The sequence below is a fragment of the Lagenorhynchus albirostris genome, chromosome 20, assembly GCF_949774975.1.
Source record: "Lagenorhynchus albirostris chromosome 20, mLagAlb1.1, whole genome shotgun sequence".
Taxonomy (NCBI): domain Eukaryota; kingdom Metazoa; phylum Chordata; class Mammalia; order Artiodactyla; family Delphinidae; genus Lagenorhynchus; species Lagenorhynchus albirostris.
Genome location: NC_083114.1, coordinates 58,972,350 through 58,993,923, shown reverse-complemented (window position 1 = coordinate 58,993,923; position 21,574 = coordinate 58,972,350). Strand labels below are relative to the sequence as shown.

Here is a 21,574-nt window from a genome sequence, read left to right as displayed (position 1 = left end):
CAGATCTCAACTTCTCTCTCATAGTTCCTGTGTCATGACCTTTTCCTGGTGCCTCTGGGAGAGTTCTTCCATCTGATCATATGTACAGTATACAGTTCTCTTCTCTGGCTGTAGCTGACCTTTTCTTTCTCCCATCATTTCCACTTCTTCATTCTTTTCTGACTTCTTATTTCTGCTTCGTGTCTCTAATTTCTTTGCTTACCCTTTTCAGTATATTTTTATGCATATATACTCACATATATATATTTATTTTGCTTTTAAAAAATACTTATCCACCTGTTGCAGTTATACTGCTGCAGATAACATATGCCATTCGTTGTTGTTGCTTCTCGATAGTAGCTTTGCTCCTCAGGGATCCTGAATTTGGCCAGTGAGCTTGTATTCCCCAGGGACTATCAGATAGTCTAGACGGTCACTTCTCCTGAAAGAGCAAAAGGCCAGGCTTCAGCTCCCGACCTGCTGGATGAGCTCCTAGAAGGAGGAGAAAGAGGTTAAGGACCCTCAGCCAGAGCACCTCATTGGTGCACCTCCCCACTCACAACTCCTCCACCGGGAAAATCTGCTGCCCAGGAGCTCACCTTAACCTCCTGGACAAGATGGCAGTAGGAGGACGCAGTTTTCTAAGGTCGAATGTCATTAGTTCTGGAAGCTGGAGGGGACAGTGCAGAGCATGAGTGCCCAAGAAGCTCCATGAGTGAGCACCTGCTTTCTCCAGCTCCTCTCGCCCCAGCAAGGCATCTGCTTGCCTTGACAAGACTCAGCGCAACACCATGTTGGGTTCTTGTTTCCAACACGGCAGTGGGACAGATGAGATTGTCCCAGGGCTAAGCAGGGGGAGGCGGGAGCAGAGAACAAAGCTTGCTTCCCATCCCGCTTCTTTCAGCTTACGGGTTCCGGGTTTTCCTCCCGGACTGCAACCCCTTCCCCTCCACGGACGCGTGGTCTGCAGTTCAGAACAGCCTTTGTCCTCCCCAGGAGCTCCTTGGAGTTTGTTTTTCTGTTGTTTTTATTGTTGTGGTGGTTGTTATCATTAATATCTCAGATTCATGCCTCCTGTGGTTTCTCCATGGTTGATTCTGGGAAACAGAGTCAGCAGCCCATCGTATTCTGCCGTATCGATATCACTGAGTGTTTTTTAAAAGATTATTTTTTGTCCCCTAAAAACATAACTGTTGTCACTACCTAAGCCTATCTGCTCTTAGAAGATTTCTCTTCTGTTTCAGAACGTGATTAAATTGACCGTCTCTTCTCTTATTATGCCCAAATATTGTGTTCAAAGGGGAGGAGTCTTAAAACAAGGAGTAGAAAGCAAGAGACTTTGTTTTCAGGATAGTTGGTTTAGAGCTGTGTACCAATATCCAGGTATCAATACATCCATGAAACAGGGGAGCAAATGCACTTAAAAAGCCTTTTATATAAAGTCCTCTTACACTCTTCCCAGGAATCATCTATTTCAAATCAGCTTTTTAAGGATAGAAATGGAGCACCTGTCACCTCCAGCTCCCAGTCTCAGCTTTGTTGTCATTCAGCCATTTCTTCTTCTCCAGCGTAAATGCGTTTGACCAGCCATCTGTCATTCCTGTCTCTTCTGATCTAGTGTCGAGAGGGGGCAGGGCCAGTAGCTGAAATAGTATGAACTAACCCCAGTCCAAGGTGAAGGAAACTTTGGATTTTAACAGTATCCATCATATTGGCTTATTTAGCATCTATCACCTTCAGTGAAGTAATCGGCATCAGGTGCCAGGTGCAGTCAGTACTCAGAGTGCTATTTAGCTTTGAGTAAGGCTAGCAGTTATTACTTAGCTCACAGAAATTGTAAAATTGTTAGCGTTCAAAATAAGTGAGTGCAGGATGTTTATGGAAAATGGGGTAATCTCATATTGTAGGTATCTTGATTTTTAAAGCAACTTCTCAGTATTTGCCTTTGTATCCTGTTCCCATCATCCCGATGTAACTTTTGTCCTTACTGTCACTTTCGGGTCTTCTAGTTCCCGGTCAAGGAATTGTTGGTTTATACAGTGCTTGTTGAAGTCCATAGTACCTAAAACAGTTATCACTGTGTTTCAGAAAATGCTGCATTCTTAGCTAATGCAGAGACAATAATAATAATAATAACAACAACAGCAAGTCCCCTTAGCCTGAACTAACTGTTCATCTGGTAGCATGGCATGCTAGGTTCTCTGATCTACTTTCCCTCTGAAAACAACTAAAAAGGCTAGATACAATTTTTTTTTTTAAAGAACATCTTTTTGAGTGTATTCACAAGCTGTTAAGTTAGGTAGGATACTCAGATATCAACATCTAAATGAAAACAGAAACCCAGAGGTGTAAGCAGAGCACTGAGGCAGCTCTCACCTTGAGGACCTTTTCTAAAACTGAGTGAACTTGAACTTCAGTTTGGGGCCTCTTATTGGGCACAGGGGAAAAACAAAGTCCAGGGTTTGCTTAAGGTAGAGGATCTAGGCTACTACTGTGCATAAAGCTGGGACACCAAGGGCCACCCCCACCATGTGCAAGTGAACTAGAAACAACCTTAACGTTGAGTGGGGTGCCCCTGAAAATTCATAACCGTAAGCCAGTGCTCGTGGATGTGTGATGCCTGAATTCGCACTGTCACCGTGTCCTGGAAAACGAGTCTCAGAACTCACTCTAAAGTCGTCCAGACATGCTGACATCTCCAGGGCCCTGTCAGAGGCACATGATTGCCAGAGAACCACTTTCAATTCCAACAGATACGAACTTGCACTTAAAAAGAACAACAATGCAAAACGGTAGGAGAAAAAACAAAGTACCATGAACCAGGGTCTTACAAGTTTTTGAACAGCAGAACGAGACCTGCAAAGGCTTGAGATGCTGGAATTATCAGCCACAGAACAGAAAATAGTCATAGTTAGTATATGGTGTAAACTTAGAGATTTTAAAGGAATTGAAAACACTAAAATGGCAAGGGCGTTTAAAAATTACCATGCATATTTGTAAAAGAATAAACTCCTAAAAATAAAACAACTGAAATTCAGAATCTGAATGGATTTGAGAGCAGATTACACACAGAAAATGTCTAGAACGTAGGCGAGAGGACAAGATGAAAAATATGAAAGAGAGGTTAGATGAAATGAAAGAATGGGAAGATCCATGTACATCATGTGAGTTCATAAAGAGTGGAGATAGAATGGAACAGAGACATTAAATTAATAGGTTATGCCTGAGAGTCTTGCAGTCGTTATAAAAAACAGATCCAGAGGAGGAGCATGTCCCAATCAGAATAAATAAAAACATATCTACGCTTAGAGAAATTAAAAAATTGAAGAATACAAAACACAAAGAGAAGATCTTAAAAGCAGCCAGAGAGACAAAAAAAAAAATTACCTTCCAATGAATAGCAGCTGACTTTTCAACAACACCCCTAAAAATATTTTCAGATTAGTGAAAACTGAGAGTGCTTGCCACTAAACTTCTTTAAAGAACTTAAAGGATGCGCTTGGGGCTACAGGAAAATGCTTGTATGGAAGGTCGGAGTTGCAAGAAGGAATGAGGAGACAAGACAGGGGGACATATATGGATATATCTAAGCAGCTACTGAATAATTAGCAATTTTGAGTTGATGAAAACGAAATAAACTGAAAATAACAACTCTAGCATATAAATATGGGAGACTGCTACAGGACTTAAAATGTCCTAAGTTTCTTTCGTTGTTTAAGAGCATATAAAAAATAATTAACTTTAAAATTTGATAAGTGAAACATGGGTGTTGAGGCCTCTTACTGTGAGCACTAAAGAAAATCTAGTGTGTCACTTCCAAACTAGAGAGGAGAAGAGAGTTGAAGGAGGAAAACATTTATTCATTTAGAATAAAAGAAGGAAAAGGGGGGAGAAAAGCAAAACATACAGAGCATAGGGCAAGCAGCACAAAATAAGAGACAAAATAAAGGCAAATATGTTAGCATGTACAAACTAATGGACTACATTGGAATAAATGCCCCATTTATTTATTTTTTTTAACATCTTAATTGGAGTATAATTGCTTTACAATGGTGTGTTAGTTTCTGCTGTATAACAAAGTGAATCAGCTATGTGTATACATATATCCCCATATCTCCTCCCTCTTGCATCTCCCTCCCACCCTCCCTATCCCACCCCTCTAGGTGGACACAAAGCACCGAGCTGATCTCCCTGTGCTATGCGGCTGCTTCCCACTAGCTAACTATTTTACACTTGGTAGTGTATATATGTCAATGCTACTCTCTCACTTCGTCCCAGCTTACCTTTCCCTCGCTGTGTCCTCACATCCATTCTCTACGTCTGCGTCTTTATTCCTGTCCTTCCCCTAGGTTCTTCAGAACCTTTTTTTTTTTAGCTTCCATATATATGTGTTAGCATATGGTATTTTTTTTTCTCTTTCTGACTGACTTCACTCTCTATGACAGACCCTAGGTCCATCCGCCTCACTACAGATAACTCAATTTCGTTTCTTTTTATGGCTGGGTAATATTCCATTGTATATATGTGCCACATCTTTATCCATTCATCTGTTGATGGACACCTAGGTTGCTTCCATGTCCTGGCTATTGTAAATAGAGCTGCAGTGAACATTGTGGTACATGACTCTTTTTGAATTATGGTTTTCTCAGGGTATATGCCCAGTAGTGGGATTGCTAGGTCGGATGGTAGTTCTACTTTTAGTTTTTAAGGAGCCTCTATACTGTTCTCCATAGTGGCTGTATCACAGTGCAGGAGGGTTCCCTTTACTCCACACCCTCTCCAGCATTTATTCTCTGCAGATTTTTTTGATGATGGCCATTCTGACTGGTGTGAGGTGATACCTCATTGTAGTTTTGATTTGCATTTCTCTAATGATTAGTGATGTTGAGCGTCCTTTCATGTGTTTGTTGGCAGTCTGTGTATCTTCTTTGGAGAAATGTCTATTTAGGTCTTCTGCCCATTTGGGGATTGGGTTGTTTGTTTTTTTGATATTGAGCTGCATGAGCTGCTTGTAAATTTTGGAGATTAATCCTTTGTCAGTTGCTTCGTTTACAAATATTTTCTCCCATTTTGAGGGTTGTCTTTTCGTCTTGTTTATGGTTTCCTCTGCTGTGCAAAACCTTTTACGTTGCATTAAGTCCCACTTGTTTATTTTTGTTTTTATTTCCGTTTCTCCAGGAGGTGAGTCAAAAAGGATCTTGCTGTGATTTATGTCATAGAGTGTTCTGCCTCTAAGAGTTTTATAGTGTCTGGCCTTACATTTAGGTCTTTAATCCATTTGGAGTTTATTTTTGTGTATGGTGTTAAGGAGTGTTCTAATTTCATTCTTTTACATGTAGCTGTCCAGTTCTCTCAGCACCACTTATTGAAGTCTTTTCTCCATTGTATATTCTTGCCTCCTTTATCAAAGATAAGGTGACCATATGTGCGTGGGTTTATCTCTGGGCTTTCTATCCTGTTGCATTGATCTGTATTTCTGTTTTTGTGCCAGTACCATACTGTCTTGATTACTGTAGCTTTGTAGTATAGTCTGAAGTCAGGGAGTCTGATCCTCCAGCTCCATTTTTCTTTCTCAAGATTGCTTTGGCTATTTGGAGTCTTTTGTGTTTCCATAGGAATTGTGAAATTTTTTGTTCTAATTCTGTGAAAAATGCCATTGGTAGTTTGATAGGGGTTGCACTGAATCTGTAGATTGCTTTGGACAGTATAGTCATTTTCACAATGTTGATTCTTCCAATCCAAGAACATGATATATCTCTCCATCTATTTGTATCATCTTTAATTTCTTTCATCAGTGTCTTATAGTTTTCTGCGTACAGGTCTTTTGTCTCCTTACCTAGGTTTATTCCTAGGTACTTTATTCTTTTTGTTGCAATGGTAAATGAGAGTGTTTCCTTAGTTTCTCTTTCAGATTTTTCATCATTAGTGTATAGTAATGCAAGAGATTTCTGTGTAAATGCCCCCTTTAAAAGACAAACTTTGATGAGATTTTTAAAAGAAGTTTCCAAAATATATGCTATTTATAAGATATATAGCTAAAACTTGAGGGTACAAAAAGGTTTAAAAGCGTGGATAAAAATATACCACACGGGCTTCCCTGGTGGTGCAGTGGTTGAGAGTCCGCCTGCCGATGCAGGGGACACGGGTTCGTGCCCCGGTCCAGGAAGATCCCACATGCCGCGGAGCGGCTGGGCCCGTGAGCCATGGCCGCTGAACCTGCGCGTCCGGAGCCTGTGCTCCGCAACGGGAGAGGCCACAATAGTGAGAGGCCCGCGTACTGCAAAAAAAAAAAAAAAAAAAAATTGTACAACTGGCCATCAAGCAATCTCAAAAATTTTCTGGCCATCAGGCAATCTCAAAAATTTTCAAAGAAGTAACGTAGTATAGAGTACATTCTCTGGCCACAATGCACTTAGAAGTGAATAACAAAAAGACAGTCATTAAACTTCACATCCTAAATTGGTTGTTGTCCCCCTAAAATTTCATATCCACCCAGAAGCTGGGAGTGTGACCCTGTTTGGAAATAGGGTCTTTGCAGATGTAATCAAGTTAAATGAGGTCATGCTCGATTAGGAGGAGCCCTAAGTCCAAGGTGACCATTGTCCTTATAAGAAGAGGGAAATTTGGACACAGAGATACAGACACACAAGCACAGCCACGAGGAGATGGGGGCAGAGGCTGGAGCGACACATCGAGAAGGCAAGGATGGCACGCAGCCACCGAAAGCTGGGGGAGACTCTGCCTCAGAGCCTCCAGAAGGAGCCTGCCCTGCCAAGCACCTTGCTTTCAGACTTGCAGCCTCTAGAACTCTGAGAGAATAAACGTTGTCTTAAGCCACCCAGCTTTTCGTACTTTGTTGGGACGGCTCTAGGAAACTAGTATACCCCATAGGTTTGGGAATTAAGAAACATACTTCTAAGTAGACCATAAGTCAAAGAAAAAAATAAAAATGGAAGTTCAAAATGTTTTGAATTAAATGGTAATGAAAATGCCGTGTATCTAAACCTAAGAGATTAAACTTAAGCAATGGTAGAGCGGTATTTATAGTCTTAAGTTTATATAAATCAGGAAAGAAGAAAGGATAAAAATAAATGAGTTAAATATCCAAGATAAGAAGTTAGAAGAATAAAAAACCCAAGAATGTAGAATGAGGGACATAACAAACATACGAGCAGAAATCAATGAAATAAAAACAAAAAATACAGTAGCAAGTACTAGACGAATCTTAGAAACATAATGTTGCCTATTTGAAGAAGCAAGTTGCAGAAGAGTACATGTAATATTCCATTTACATAGGTGTTTGAAACAAGGAAAACTAAATGTGATGTCTGTGGTAAACGATTTTAGGTAGGATCTCTGTCTGAGCTAGAAGGGATGGCATGGGATTGGAGAAGGAGGGAAGCAGGAGGAAGGAAGCAGTGAACTTCCTTTGTTTGGTAGCCTTTTGCAGTTCTTCTTTTACGGCTCTCCTAGTCATATCCTCTGACCATTTTCCCATTTTTAAAAACAAGGTTATTGCTGACATGGAGGCACAAGTCCACAAGTTGAGAGAAGAGCTGATCAGCGTGAACTCCCAGCGGAAGCAGCAGCTGGTGGAGCTCGGTCTTCTTCGTGAAGAGGAGAAGCAGAGGACTGCTCGGGACCATGAGGCTGCCGTCAACAAACTGAAGGCTGAGTCAGAAAAGATGAAAATAGAGCTGAAAAAGACTCATGCCGCTGAGACAGAGATGACGCTGGAAAAGGTAAGATGCCCACCTGGATGTGTTATAGACAGTCGAGACCCGTGTTTGAAATCCACTGATGCCACCGTTATATTTAATCTCAAAGAGGTGGTGGACTTAGAATTACTCTCCAGTTGATAAACCATTCAAATGAGCAATCTAAGTGTCTTGCTGTATGTCTCAGGGAGTTTCCTGACTTTTCCCTTGACTTTTGTGGAAGGGATTGTATGGAATATCCCTTCCATAGTTATTAAACATACACTGTGAGAAAAGTGTTATAATATTATCAAATATTATACTGATCAGGAGTATTGGGGCTGTAACCTTGAGTTTTTCCTAAGGTAAGACTAGGTTTCAGATCTTTCTTATGTTGTCTAATGGTCATTTCTAGATTTTACAGTTTTTTATGTGTCCCATAGATGATGACATATTTTCCCAGATTGATATTTCAAATGAAGAACTTTCTTTAGAATTACACATTTTTGAAATATATGTCAATATAATGTTTACACATTTTGAGTTGACTTATATTCCAGAGACAGCCTCAAATATTTGTTCTTCTGGTGTTCTGGAAAAGTGTAAATATTTTAATCAGGTAGTAAAAGCGAATTGCTATTAATCATCACAACTGTCAACTGCCCCTTGAGTTCTTTAAGACCAACCTCTATCCTGGGATCAAGACACTGGGAAAGGGTAATTTAAGAATCCTCTGATTTTATTTTTTTCCTACCTCTTCTTGATCTTTAAATGGGAAGCCTTCATAGAGCATACCATGGCATTCCAGGTGCTGCTCTACTAATTTTACCAGGATCGTGGCCCTAAGGTGCTCACTTTGCATCAGTACCGTCATTTACCTGAGGGTCAGATTTCAGCAGACTGGGCCCGTTGCAGCCTGGCTCTGAACCCAGAGATAAACTGGAAGAGGGCTCTGAAGAGGCAGGAGTGAAGAGGCAGGAGTGCACCTGGCTTCCTGGAGGGACCGCAAGGAGGCCAGTGTGGCTGGGAAAGACGGAGGAGGGGAGGACGAGGGGCTGGGGTCAGGGACGAGGCCTCTGGGGATGGACCGGGCCCCGTAGGGCTGTGGAGGCCACTGCAAGGGCTTGGCTTTGACCCTCATAAGTAGAGGAAGCCTGGCGTGTTTGGAGCAGAGGGCTCTCGGGCCACGCCCGCCTGCGAGGGTGAAGGTGGAAGTGGGGAGACTAGTTCAAAAGCTATTGCAGTGATTTAGACCAGAGCTGAGAGATGCTGGGCTTGGCCAGTAGCACTGAAGGTGGTACACGGGTCCGGCTGGGTTATGGTCTGATGGTCTGCAGACAGAGCTGACGGGATCTGCTTTGGGTTCAGATGTGGGAGTGGGGGGTCGGGGGAGAGGCGGAGGGAGAGAGAACCTGTGAGTGAGTCGCCCAGCGTGGCTCCAAGGCGACTTGCTGGAGCCACGAAGCGAGCGGAGTTACGTGCCCTTTGCCGTGTGTGAGAGACGGCAAGAGCTGCGCAGGCCACAGGGACACGACCTGGCTGAGGGGCCTTTGTACCCCAGTGAGGATGCTAGCAGTCATTCCATCAGAGCAGCGCGGAATCGTGCTCTTTGATGCCGAAATATACAAGGTGTCAGGAACTGGGGAATGTCCTGATACCGAGTGGTTTTCGCCCCCTGACAAGCGCACAGGAGAAGGGGAAGCTTACCGATGGGGAAGCTGCTGGGAGCTGACACACGCTGCACCTCAGCTCTGCTCACTGCCGCCCAAAGTTCAAAGTATCTCCAAGTAAATGTGCTTAAATGGCACGGATACCAGTGCACCTCGAGTTTTTAAAACACTGGACATAGTAAAGCCAGACTTATAAAACATACAGCTTAGGCCTTCATTTTCTTGAATCACGTGTTCACATTTTAAAGGTTTCTTTTTAATAGGAGATGAATTTTTCAAGGATAGGTTTATATGTGTTACTAACGAATTGACAGGTTACAGATAATAAAAGAAATTAGTATTAGAAGCCATCAGTAATTTCTTTGGCAAGTATTTCTTGAATATTTTCTATATCTCAAAGGCATTATCCCAGGCACTTTGGGGCTACACAGAAAAAGGGAAAAAAAGGCACTGTCCTTAAGGAGATTATAAAACAGTAGTGGCTGCAGGACACACACACGTACACAGATAACTGTAATGCAAGGTAGAGTGTGAACTGGGGGGAAATGGTTTTCTATTAAGAAAATCAGGGGAAATTACCTGGAAGAGATGGATGTCACTTGAACTGGACACGGGTAATGTGTAGGATTTTCTAGTGGGTTCTAAGCCACAGGAATGACAACAGCAAGAGCCACGTGCGTGGCATAGCGGCTACCGAGGGAGGGTCGCCAGCGACGAGCCTGGAGACGACGGGGGCGCCGGAGGCCTCCGAAGCTGTGGTGGGGATTAGGCTTCATGGGGTAACAGTAAGGAGGTACTGAAGGTTTTTTTTTTTTTTTTTTTTTTTTTTGCGGTACGCGGGCGTCTCACTGCTGTGGCCTCTCCCATTGCGGAGCACAGGCTCCGGACGCGCAAGCTCAGCGGCCACGGCTCACGGGCCCAGCCGCTCTGCGGCATGTGGGATCCTCCCAGACCGGGGCACGAACCCGCGTCCGCTGCATCAGCAGGCGGACTCTCAACCACTGCGCCACCAGGGAAGGCCAAGTACTGAACGTTTCTAAGCCATGAAGTGTCAAGGTTCAAGCGGTTATTAGGAGAATCTTTGCAAGGTGCCATGGAGTAGAGGTAGCTGGCAGGACTGGATTAAGCCAGGTGACAGGTCCCCGAGGACACCTCAGAGGTACGGGAATGTGGTGGGGGCCTCGTGGTGAGCACGGGCCAGAGGAGGCGTGTTTGAGAGTCAGCCCAGCCAGGGCGCCGATTAGACTTGTGAGGTGTAAACCCCGCCCTGGATGAATGGGGAATGTCACAGTCTCTGGTCCGGGGAAGGGGATGAAGTCGGTTATGAACGTCAGTTGCATTTGGGCCCAGCTGTGACGTTCCCTTGCAGTCGAAGGGACGTCTGTAGCTAATCCCAGGAAGAGCAGGACCGGAGGAGTAGCCCCAGAATGGAGCCTGCGCAGGGAGAGTACAGACGGAAAACCAGCAGCTGGGGAGGGCTTCATCGGTGAAGTCGGAGAGACGGTCCAAGAAGGGCCCTTACGGTGAGAGGGACGCGAGGAAGAAGGCATTTTCATGGGAAGGAAGGAGGAGAGTATTTGGAAGGAGGCTTGCCAGGAATGCGACAGAAGACCCGGAAGGATGAGGGTGAGAGAAGGGCCCCAGGATTGGAAACCGAGAATCGTTGATGACCTTGGACGGATCGCTGCAGGTGGCGGTGTGGCCGGAGCACGGCTGCAGGGGTCAGGGAGGGGGGAGCGAGGGGCTGGAGGTGAGGGGAAGCCTGACGCTCCAGGGAGGTGTCACCCGGAGAGCAGCGGGAGTTACGGAGGGCGCTTAGGTGGAAACACCTGGAAGTGCCTGGAAGAGGGAGAGAGAGACGAGAGACCCGCGCACCACTGCGGCTTGTGACCCGAGTGGCGAGGGCGTGAGCGCGGCAGGCAGGGCTCTGCTCCTGGGACCCGCCTCGCTCTCCCTGCCTGGGATGCTCTCGCGCACGTTCTCCTATAGTCGTCCTCCCGCTTGTCCCCCGCTCTTCTTGCAGCCCCACCTCTAGCTGACGTCCTGTCCCCCTCCCTCCTCAGCACCTCCCGAGGTCTTCACAGCTCGTCTCACTCTGAATACATCTTCATTTTTTTACTTATTTGCAACGCCCACCCCCCATTAGACCATAACCTCATTAGCAGGGCTTTGTCTATCTCGTTCATTTCTGTACTGCCAGTGTCTAGAAAACTTGGCCCATGGTGGGTGCTCACCTGTGTATGTTAAGGAGGGGATGGCAGGAGCCGTGACTTTCTAGGGGGAAGAAGGAAGGAGAGAATTGGGAAGGATACAAAGGAGTCTGACGAGACTCGAGAAGAGCTTCTGTCTGATGCCATCTGGATGCTTAGTAAAGTGTCACCGCAGTCTGTGCAGTCTGAGGAATTTCAAGACGAGTGGGACCCCTGGGCTGCAGGCTGAGCAGATGGTTGGGATGCAGCTGAAGGAAGGGGATGTGCATGGGTAGGATTGGGGTTCTGCAGGGAGAGAACAGAGCATGGCGGGGTGAGTCTGGAAGAGTGGAATGCCCTGAACTGAACTGAGAACACAAGTGATACAGGAAGATAGAAACGGGGTTTAAGTGGAGTGATTCTAGCTGACGTGGATAATGAATTAGAATGCAGGCACTTGGTGGCATCAGGAGGGCCTGGGGGACAGGAGGAGAGCATTAAGTTGCCATGTTAGTGCCATGAGTTCCAGAGTCCGTATGATAAAATACAAGTGCTCTGCTCTTGATGCGAAGAGCAATTTGCATTTCCCATTGATGTATTATTTTTCCCTAACTAGTTGAAGGAGTTCCCCACGCAGTGAGAACAGCGCTGTGAGTTCCCTGAAACAGTCCTTGTGAAATACTCGTTTCCAAAGCTTCAGGATCACGCATGGTGCCTCGTACAAAGTAGGCATTCGTACACGTTAAGTGAATAAACGAATGATGATGAACTTAGAAATTCAGCTCTGCGGTTTCTGCTACTGTGAATGGTAATACGAATAAATTAAAAATTGCCATTGATTCATCCAAGTTTGCTTTCAACCCAGTATATGTACTTTGGGTAGGACAAGATGCACCTTATATTCAAATATTCATTTCTATTGTTGTAATTCCCTTCATATTAGTAAGTTAAATGCAAAGCATAACATCTTTTAAAGATAGTTTTAAAAATTAATAGATATTTGAGTTCTCACTATAAAAATTTGAATTAGCTCTAATGAATTGATAGATAATTCTCTTGCTAGCCTGTTGTGTCATCGTGCATGTTACTTGAATTCTTCTCACTATGTCTTATAAAAGGTTTAATGTTTTATCATTTTTAAATAAATCTGAAAGTTAAAATATTTGCTAGTGTTTCAAACTCCAGTGAGAATTGAGGATTTAGAAATTGATTTTCTCTCATTAAGTATAAAGTTGAGGTTCAAAGAGGAGAGAATAACCCCAGAATAATAAATAATCTAAATGTAACCTTCCCTGTGGGTCTGGGTTGTTTCAGTAGCACTTACAATGTTAAGGTTATAAAAGAATTCCTAAGTCCAGATCCTCCCTGAGTTTCTGTCAGCAGCGATTTAGACCCCAGTGATATCTTCAATGGCTCTGAGTTAAGAGAAACATGAAATACCTTCACAAGGTCAAAATACTTGAAATAGAGAATCCAAGAGAATGAATGATTGACATTTGCAAAGTGAAAGCTGCTTTTCCAGCCTTTTAAAATCTTTTTAAACCAAATTGAAACAAAGTCCATAAAATCTGAACCTTTGAAAAATTAAAGAACATTATTATTAAATGATGGTCATGGGTAACTCTCAGATGTTTGATTAAAACTGTGGTATTTTGGGGCTTCCCTGGTGGCGCAGCGGTTGAGAGTCCGCCTGCCGATGCAGGGGACACGGGTTCGTGCCCCCGTCCGGGAGGATCCCACGTGCCGCGGAGCGGCTGGGCCCGTGAGCCATGGCCGTTGAGCCTGCGCGTCCGGAGCCTGTGCTCCTCAATGGGAGAGGCCACAACAGTGAGAGGCCCGCGTACCGCAAAAAAACAAAACAAAAAAACTTTGGTATTTAAAATTTACCATTCTTTCAGAAGTCTCTTCAGCTATTTTAAAAATAGCCTTTCTTGAAATAGAAGATATTTTAGAAAATATGGGAAATAGAGAGGTGTAAAATTCCTTGTTACTATCACTACCCAGAGATAACCAATAGTAGTAATTTAATATGTATATAAAATAGCTATATTAACTTAGCTGACTGAGATCATACTAAATAAACAGCTATGCCTTTTGCTTTTTTAAGAGCTATGCTAATAATATTCCAATGTCATTTGGAATTCTTTGAAAACGTAGTTTTCATTTTTTCATAATACTGTGTTTTATGGATGTAGCATGATTTAGTGTGAAATTCCTTTATTTTTAAACATTTTTATGTAAATTGATGCAAAAATTAACATCTTCATACATCAAATTTTGTCAACATTTCCCTTTTTTTACCCCTTAGTTTAAGATCCCAGTAGAATTACAGGATCGAATTGCTTTTCAAAACGGTTGTACTAATTTGTATTTTCCCCAACAGAATATCTGTTTTATCTAGACAGTCCTTAGTATTAAACCTCGTCTTTGATTTGGGGTGGGGGGTGGTGAAAAACGTTAATTGTTTCTAATTTGCATTTTTAAGAGTGAGACTGAACATATATAATAGATTTGTTATTCATGTTTCATTTTCTGAGAAGTGCTTGTTAACCTCCTTTGTCAGTTTCTCTTCCGTTAATGTCCTAGTGTTATCCTCATCACCTTATATAAACTTGTTTATGTTTAGGATGATGAAGCTCTTTGTGGCAGGTACTTTTGGTATTTGCCTTCTAATTTTGTCATTTAATTTTATGATACACAAAATTCTTATTTGTATTTAGTGTAATCTATCAATTCCTTTGTGAAGTCTCCAGTATAAGTAGTTGTTTTAAGCTTCACGATTTGATATTTTAAAATATATGAACACATCAAGCATTTTCCACACCGTACTAAGTAAAATGCTCTTATGAAATTGACATAGTACTTACCCGCTTGGGCTCCTGGTCTGTAATTTTAATGGTATCTGAAGGATTATACTGGAATTCTGCCAGCCTGAAGTCATTAAAAGGCTTTGAGCAACAATTCAGCATCTTTTTCAAATTTAAGAAAAGCTCCGTATGGTACAATTATTCAAAGCTAAGGTCATAGAAACTACTTAAACCTTTGAAATTTATAATTAAAGGATTAATATTAACTTATGAAGACGTCATTTTGGCTTAAAATGGATTTCTAATCTCAATTCTGTTCTTTTTACTTTGATCTTTTCCCTGAGTTTTTCCTTTGCTAAAAATGTGAAGTTTGTATCCTTAAATTTTTAAATATGATTCTCGAACAGTTCAGATTTATAAAAATTGATTGACAAACAACATCCCATTTGATTTTTGCAGTATTCCACAAACGTTGATGAACTTCAAGTCGGTGTTTTCTTCTGGGTTTTTAACCCACAGCTTGGTATAATGGACTCTAATGATACCTCTAAAAGTAACAATAAATTAATCTGGAAAAGAAAAAACTTGCACAAATGGAAACTTGGAAAACTTTGGGTGTGTTCGTAATTTGAATATGATGGATTGGTGTTCATTTATATTGTTTAGAATTTTAAAGTATCTTCAAATGGCCTCAATCGTAAACCTTCTTTTGAATGGTGAAAGGGGCTATGTCTTATACAAAAGCTAAGATTTTTTGTCATTTTGACAATATATTCGAATCAGTCCAAACCAAATATTTTAGTTCAATCAGTTAATGTATCTCTGTGTAACAAGAGGAACTGTGTGTTCCTTTGAGACTCAGTTTAACATCAATTTCCAGCTCTCTCCCACTTCTTCTGATTCTGATGCGAGGCACCTGTTTCACAGTGCTCCCACTAAATACTGGAATCGTATCTGGGGTGTCTGCTTATTCAGCCGAAGTAGCAGAGGATCTGTCATCACTCGTGCTTGAATAGTTACGTTGCCAGGGTTTTACCGCCCTCTCCTGCGTGGGCTGCAGAGTCGCGGGCGGGTGAGGTGGAGAAGCGCTGCTGCCTGATGCACAGCTCCCCACCGTTTCCCTGAGAACCTCTCGCACCCGCTCTACCTGCGCTGCTTCCTGTAGCGGAGGGCTCCTGTTTTCCAGCAGATCTGGGAGAGCAGAGCAGTAGCTTCACTTCCGAGGCTGTAGCTTTCCTAGGCTGGAGAGCTAAGTTTTACTAGGAGGAAATGAAAAGACAGTGTATTTTATGTTAGGGATTATTTGAAAATCAGATCTAGAATTATAAATGAATCATTGTTTGTTTCTAAAGTAAACATTTAAAGTTTCTAAGATTAACCCCCCTTGTCATTCTGTAGCCTAACTTTCTAATACTCTAATCGCACCAGTATAAATGGGAGTTCTGCCACTCACCAGTGGTTGTTGGTTTTATCCTTTTTGGACGTTCTTAAGGGAAAAATTTTTACCTAGAATAAAGGAAAAAACTCTTAGGTCAGTGCAGCAAGTGATAGTAATCGGTAAGTTATTGAAAGTAGAGCAGTTTACTTGCCGTCCTCAGAGACTGATACCCAAACTAAGAGAGTCGGGAGCAAGTAAATAAGCAGGTATTTGTGCCCAGAGCCTTTTGTGTGTGTGTGTGCGTTTAAGGTTAGTATTTTTAACTGTACAGTTCTTTTGATCCTTTTGGCTTCGTGGCCAAACCTATAGGAGTGTTATTTATTTATTTATTTGAAGTATACTTGACATACAATATTATATCAGTTTCATGTGTACAACATAATGATTCAACATTTCTCTACATTACGAAATGATCACCACAGTGTACGTTTAGTTACCATCTGTCATCATACAAAGTTAACACAGTATTATTGACTGTATTCCCCATACTATACAGTACATCCCCATTGTTTATTTTATTTAATTTATTACTTATTTTATGACTGGAAGTTTGTACTTCTTAATCCCCTTCACCCAGTTCATCTTGCCCCTCAACCTCCACTCCCCGCTGGCAACCGGTCAAACTATTCTCTGTATCCATGGGTCTGGGTTTTGGTTTGCTGTTTAGATTCCATATATAAGTGAAATCATGCACTATTTGTCTTTCTGTGTCTGATTTATTTCACTTAGCATAAAACCCTCAAGGTCTATCCATGTTGTTGCACGTGGCAAGGTTTCTTTCTTTTTATGGTTAAGTAGTATTCCACGTCTTCTTTATCCATCGATGGCTACTTGGGTTGTTTCCATATCTTGGCTATTGGAAATAATGCTGCAGTGAATATAGAGGAGTATATATCTTTGCAAATTAGTGTTTTCATTTTTTTCAAGTAGATACCCAGAAGTGAAATTGCTAGATCATGCGGTAGTTATATCTTTAATTTCTCATATTCTGTAGTGGCTGCACCAATATACATTCCCACCAACAGTGTACAGATGTAGCCTTTTCTCCACATCCTTGCCAGCATTTGTTATTTCTCGTCTTTTTGATAACAGCTATCATGACAGGTGTGAGGTGACAGCTCATTGTAGTTTTGATTTGCATTTCCCTAATTACTAGTGTTGTTGAGCATCCTTTCATGTGTCTCTTGGACATTTGTATGTCTTTGAAAAAATGTCTATTTAGATCCTCTGCCCATTTTTAAATTAGTTTAGTTTTTATTGTTGATTTGTATGAGTTCTTTATATATATTTTGGATATTAACTCTTTATCAGATATAATTTGCAAACACCTTCTCCATTCAGTAGGTTGCCGTTTCATTTTGTTGATGGTTTCCTTTGCTGTGCAGAAGCTTTTTAGTTTGAGGCAGTCCCATTTGTTTATTTTTGCTGTTGTTGTCCTTGCCTTTGGGGTCAGATCCAAAAAAACACGGCTAAGACTGATGTCAGAAGCTTACCGCCGATGTTTTCTTCCAGGATTCTTATGGTTTCAAGTCTTACAAGTCTTTCAAGTCTTTAACCCATTTTGAGTTTATTTTTGTATGTGGTGTAAGATAGTGGTCCAGTTTCATTCTTGTTCATGTAGCTGTCCAGTTTTCCCAGCACCACTTATTGAAGAGACTGTCCTTTCCTCGTTGTATACTCTTGCCTCCTGTGTCGTACATTGACCATACACGTGCGGTTTTATTTCTGGACTCTCTATTCTGTTCCACTGATCTGTAGGTCTGTTTTTATACCAATACCATACTACTTTTTTATTTCTATAGCTTTGTAGTATAGTTTGAAACCAGGGAGCATGATATCTCCAGCTTTGTTCTTCTCTCTCAAGATTGCTTTGGCTATGCAGGATCTTTTGTGTTTCCACACAATCTTTAGAATTATTTGTTCTAGTTCTGTGAAAAATGCCACTGGAATTTTGGTAGGGATTGCATTAAATCTGTAGATTGCTTTGGGTAGTATGGACATATTAATGGTATTAATTCTTACAATCCATGAGCACAGAATATCTTTCCATTTATTTGTGTCTTCTTTAGTTTCCTTCAGCAGTGTTTTATAGTTTTCAGTGTGCAGGTCTTTCACCTCTTTGGCTGAATTTATTCCTAGGTTTTTATTCTTTCTGATTCAATTGTGAGTGGGATTGTTTTCTTGATTTCTCTTTCTGATAGTTCATTATTAGTGTATAGAAACACAACAGGTTTCCATATATTAATTTTATATCCTGCAGCTTTACTGGATTCATTTATTAGTTCTAACAATTTTTTGGTGGAGTCTTTAAGGTGTTCTATATATGGTATTATGTCATCTGTAAACAGTGACAGTTTTTCTTCCTTTTCAGTTTAGATGCATTTTATTTCTTTTTCTTGCCTAATTGCTGTGTCTAGGACTTCCAATACTATGTTAAATAAAAGTGACCAGAGTGAGTATCCTTGTCTTGTTCCTGATATTAGAGGAAAAGCTTTTGGCTTTCCACAGTTGTGTATGATAGTCATACACAGACTTTATTATGTTGAGGTACATTTCCTCTTTGTTGAGAGCTTTTATAAATGGATGTTGAATTTTGTCAGATGCTTTTTCTGCATCTATTGAAATGGTCAATGATTTTTATCTTTCATTTTGTTAAGGTGGTGTGTCATCACCTTATGAACCATTAGAATTATGAACCATTCTTGCTTTGGAGTAAATCCTACTTGATCATGGTGTATGATACTGTTAATGTATTGTTGAATTTGGTTTGATAATATTTTGTTGAGGATTTTTGCATCTATGTTCATCAGTGATATTGGCCTGTAATTTTCTTTTTTATGGTGTCTTTGTTTGGTTTTGGTATCAGAGTAATGCTGGCCTTCCTTGTAAAATGAGTTTGGAAGGATTCCTTCCTCTTAAATTGTTTGAAAAAGTTTGAGAAGGATAGGTATTAAATATCTTTGAATGTTTGGTAGAATTCACCCGTCAAGCCATCTGGTCCTGGACTTTTGTTTGTTGGGAGTTTTTTGATTAATGATTCAGTCTGCTTACTAATAATTGTTGTTGTCAGAGTTTCTCTTTGTGTGTGTGTGTGTGTGTGTGTGTGTGTGTGTGTGTGTGTGTGTGTGTGTTTAAGATTAGTAATGATAATTGTACAATCCTTTTTGATTCTTTCAGCTTCATGGCCAAACTTATAGGAGTCTCATTGGACACGGCATCTTTTTTTCGTAACACTGAAGAATATAAAATGAAAAAATCTGTTTTATTAGTATCTTCATCAATGATGACATGATTACAAATAACAACATAAATAATAATTTATGGCACTATCTTGATAGTTTACCATAAATAGTGAGCCTATACATCCCAATTTGCCCAGGAAAGTCCCTGTTTATACCCGTTGTCCCAGTATCCTGTATGATTTAACGTTTCCCTAGCCCCTTTCACTCTTAAACATGTCCCAGCTTGCATGCTAAGTTATATGATTACCCTAATTATGAAGGTACTTTTTATGTAAAGGAGGCATCTTTTCTTTTTATATATTCTATGACTTAATTATTAAACATTATAATGCTGAATACATATATTTTAAATGAGTGCCTTTTTGACAGTAATACTGAACTTAGGTTTAGATAACTAGACTCTAGTTATTTTAATACCCCAACTAGCCTTTACTGATGTTTTTTTCCACACCAGACTAACATTTCAATAGCATTCAATGCACTTAGCTCAAAAGTTTATTAGGAGACTTAAGGAAGTTGGAGTAAAGAGACAGAGCCTTCCTATCCACACTCTTGCCTTATTTTGCTAGAGAGTCTCTGTGAGGGGAGGGCAGATGGTGAGCTGATGGGCGTTAGGTGTTGGGTGTTGAGTGTCAGAGCATAGTGCAGTGGAAGAGCTCTGGGCTGAGAGTCACGTCTTGTTCTAACCACTGTTCATAATGGAAGGGAAGCAATCATGCTATGTGAGGCAGGGTTTCCTGATTCAATATTGTGATGATTAAATAATGATTATAAGTGGTCAACTAACTGAGTTGAATTGAATACATTACAGGATACAGAAAAAAAAATGATGTACATGACTAGGAAAAGTGCAGTTGGCTTACATAAACTTCTGCATCTTCACAAGTAATCAAGGAAACACTAATTGAGACAAGATGCTGCTTCGCATACATTGAATAAACACATTATTTTAATACTACCGTGTTTTGTTTTAAATTAATAATACCAAATACCAAGCGTGCAGTGAATAAATACTCTAAAACGTTGTTAGTGTGAGTAGAAATTGGTACAACCTTCCTGAAAGCCTTCAGTAACCTAAGTTATTAACTTTAAAAATATCTATCTCTTTTGACTTAGTAATTTTTCCTGGTTAGCCTAATATTGATAATAAAACCCCCAGAAATATATCCCTCTAAACAGAAATTAATCTCACTCTGAATATTGTTAAAAAATGAAATAAACTATTAGACAATAGAATCTAATAGTGCACTTAAAACATCATATACCATGATCACATGGGTTTTATTCCAGGAATGCAAAGATGGCTTGATATTAGGAATGCTATTAGTATAATTCACTATATTGATAAATCACAAGTGAAAAATTGTATACAGTCTTCTCCCTATTCTTCACAATGAGCCTAAGCTGCTGTAAACAAAGAACCCCGAAACCGTGGACAAGTGAGATTGGGAGTTCACTTCACTCTCTCATCACAGTCTGGTTCGGGGTGGGAACAAGTGGTTCCGTCCCACTAGGTCATTCAGGAACCCCGGCCGGCTCGTGGAATGGCTCTGTCATCTTCAGTGTGGAGCTTCCGCCTCTGCCTTAGATGGGTCCAGCTGTCACCACTTCTCCACCAGCAGGAAGGGGGAGGAAGATGGGGACAAGTAAGTACTTTTTAGGAGGTGCCATGGCAGCCGCCGCCTGCGTCATCCCCACTCGCGCTGCGCGGGAGGAGGCTCGGCCCTAGGGCCGTGCCTGCAGAAGCGGGGGCTTGTTAGCAGGTGCGCGTTGCGAGCTGGGGGCTGTTATTTAAGAAAGAAGACCCGGCGCTAAGGGGACTGGGCAGGCAATGGCACGCTTGTAATGCTTTCAGCGTTTGACACCTGTTCTGTGTAGAGTGGTCCTAGACGCTTGCTACAGCAGCGCACAAAGAGCCAGGTACTCCTGCCTTCTCAGAGCTCACATTCCAGCAGGAGAGACAGACTTAAGCCGAGAACGTGCTGTGTAAGCAGCATACGTAGAATTTTTAAAAGTGTCCAAGTGCTATTGAATAAAATGATAGAGAAGATCAAGGGAGGCTCTGGACTTCCAGAGTTGGGACCATTGAAGTAGCGTGGTCAGTGTTGGCCTCACCGATAAGGTCAGCGAAGGGGTTGAGTCGGCCTTGTAGGTATTTGGAGGAAGAAATGTACGGCAGGGTGAACAGCCAGTGCAAGGACATGGCAGCGGGAGCATGGCTGGCATGGCCAAGGAACAGCAGGGAAGCCGCTGTGAAGAGAGCAGAGCAGCCCAGGGAGAGGAAATGGGAGTTGCGGTTCGGGGGACCCCAGGGGTCCTGACCACACAGGCCCTTCGAGCCTGTCGAAAGGACTTTAACTGCAGGCATGGAAGAAAGCCGAGTACCGTGCCGTGATGTGACTCAGGCTGGAAAAGGTCATTCTAGTCGTGTGAGGGCACAGGTGAGAGGCCAATGACGAGGGCGCTGCAGTAACCCCCCTGAGAGGTGGTGGCGTAGACCAGAGTGGCAGCAACGTGGGGGGCCAGGTCCCGGATGTTCTAAAGTTGGGGCC

At 41.8% G+C, this 21,574-nt stretch overlaps 1 protein-coding gene across 13 annotated transcripts in view; it reads left to right on the top strand.

The window, feature by feature from the left end:
* CEP112 (centrosomal protein 112) overlaps positions 1–21,574 on the top strand; it is a 416,092-nt gene that overhangs the window by 253,560 nt on the left and 140,958 nt on the right. For all 13 annotated transcript variants that reach the window (XM_060134197.1, XM_060134198.1, XM_060134199.1 and 10 more), the window contains one exon: positions 7,491–7,721. In XM_060134197.1, coding sequence (XP_059990180.1) covers positions 7,491–7,721 — 231 coding nt within the window. The remainder of the gene's footprint in view (positions 1–7,490; positions 7,722–21,574) is intronic.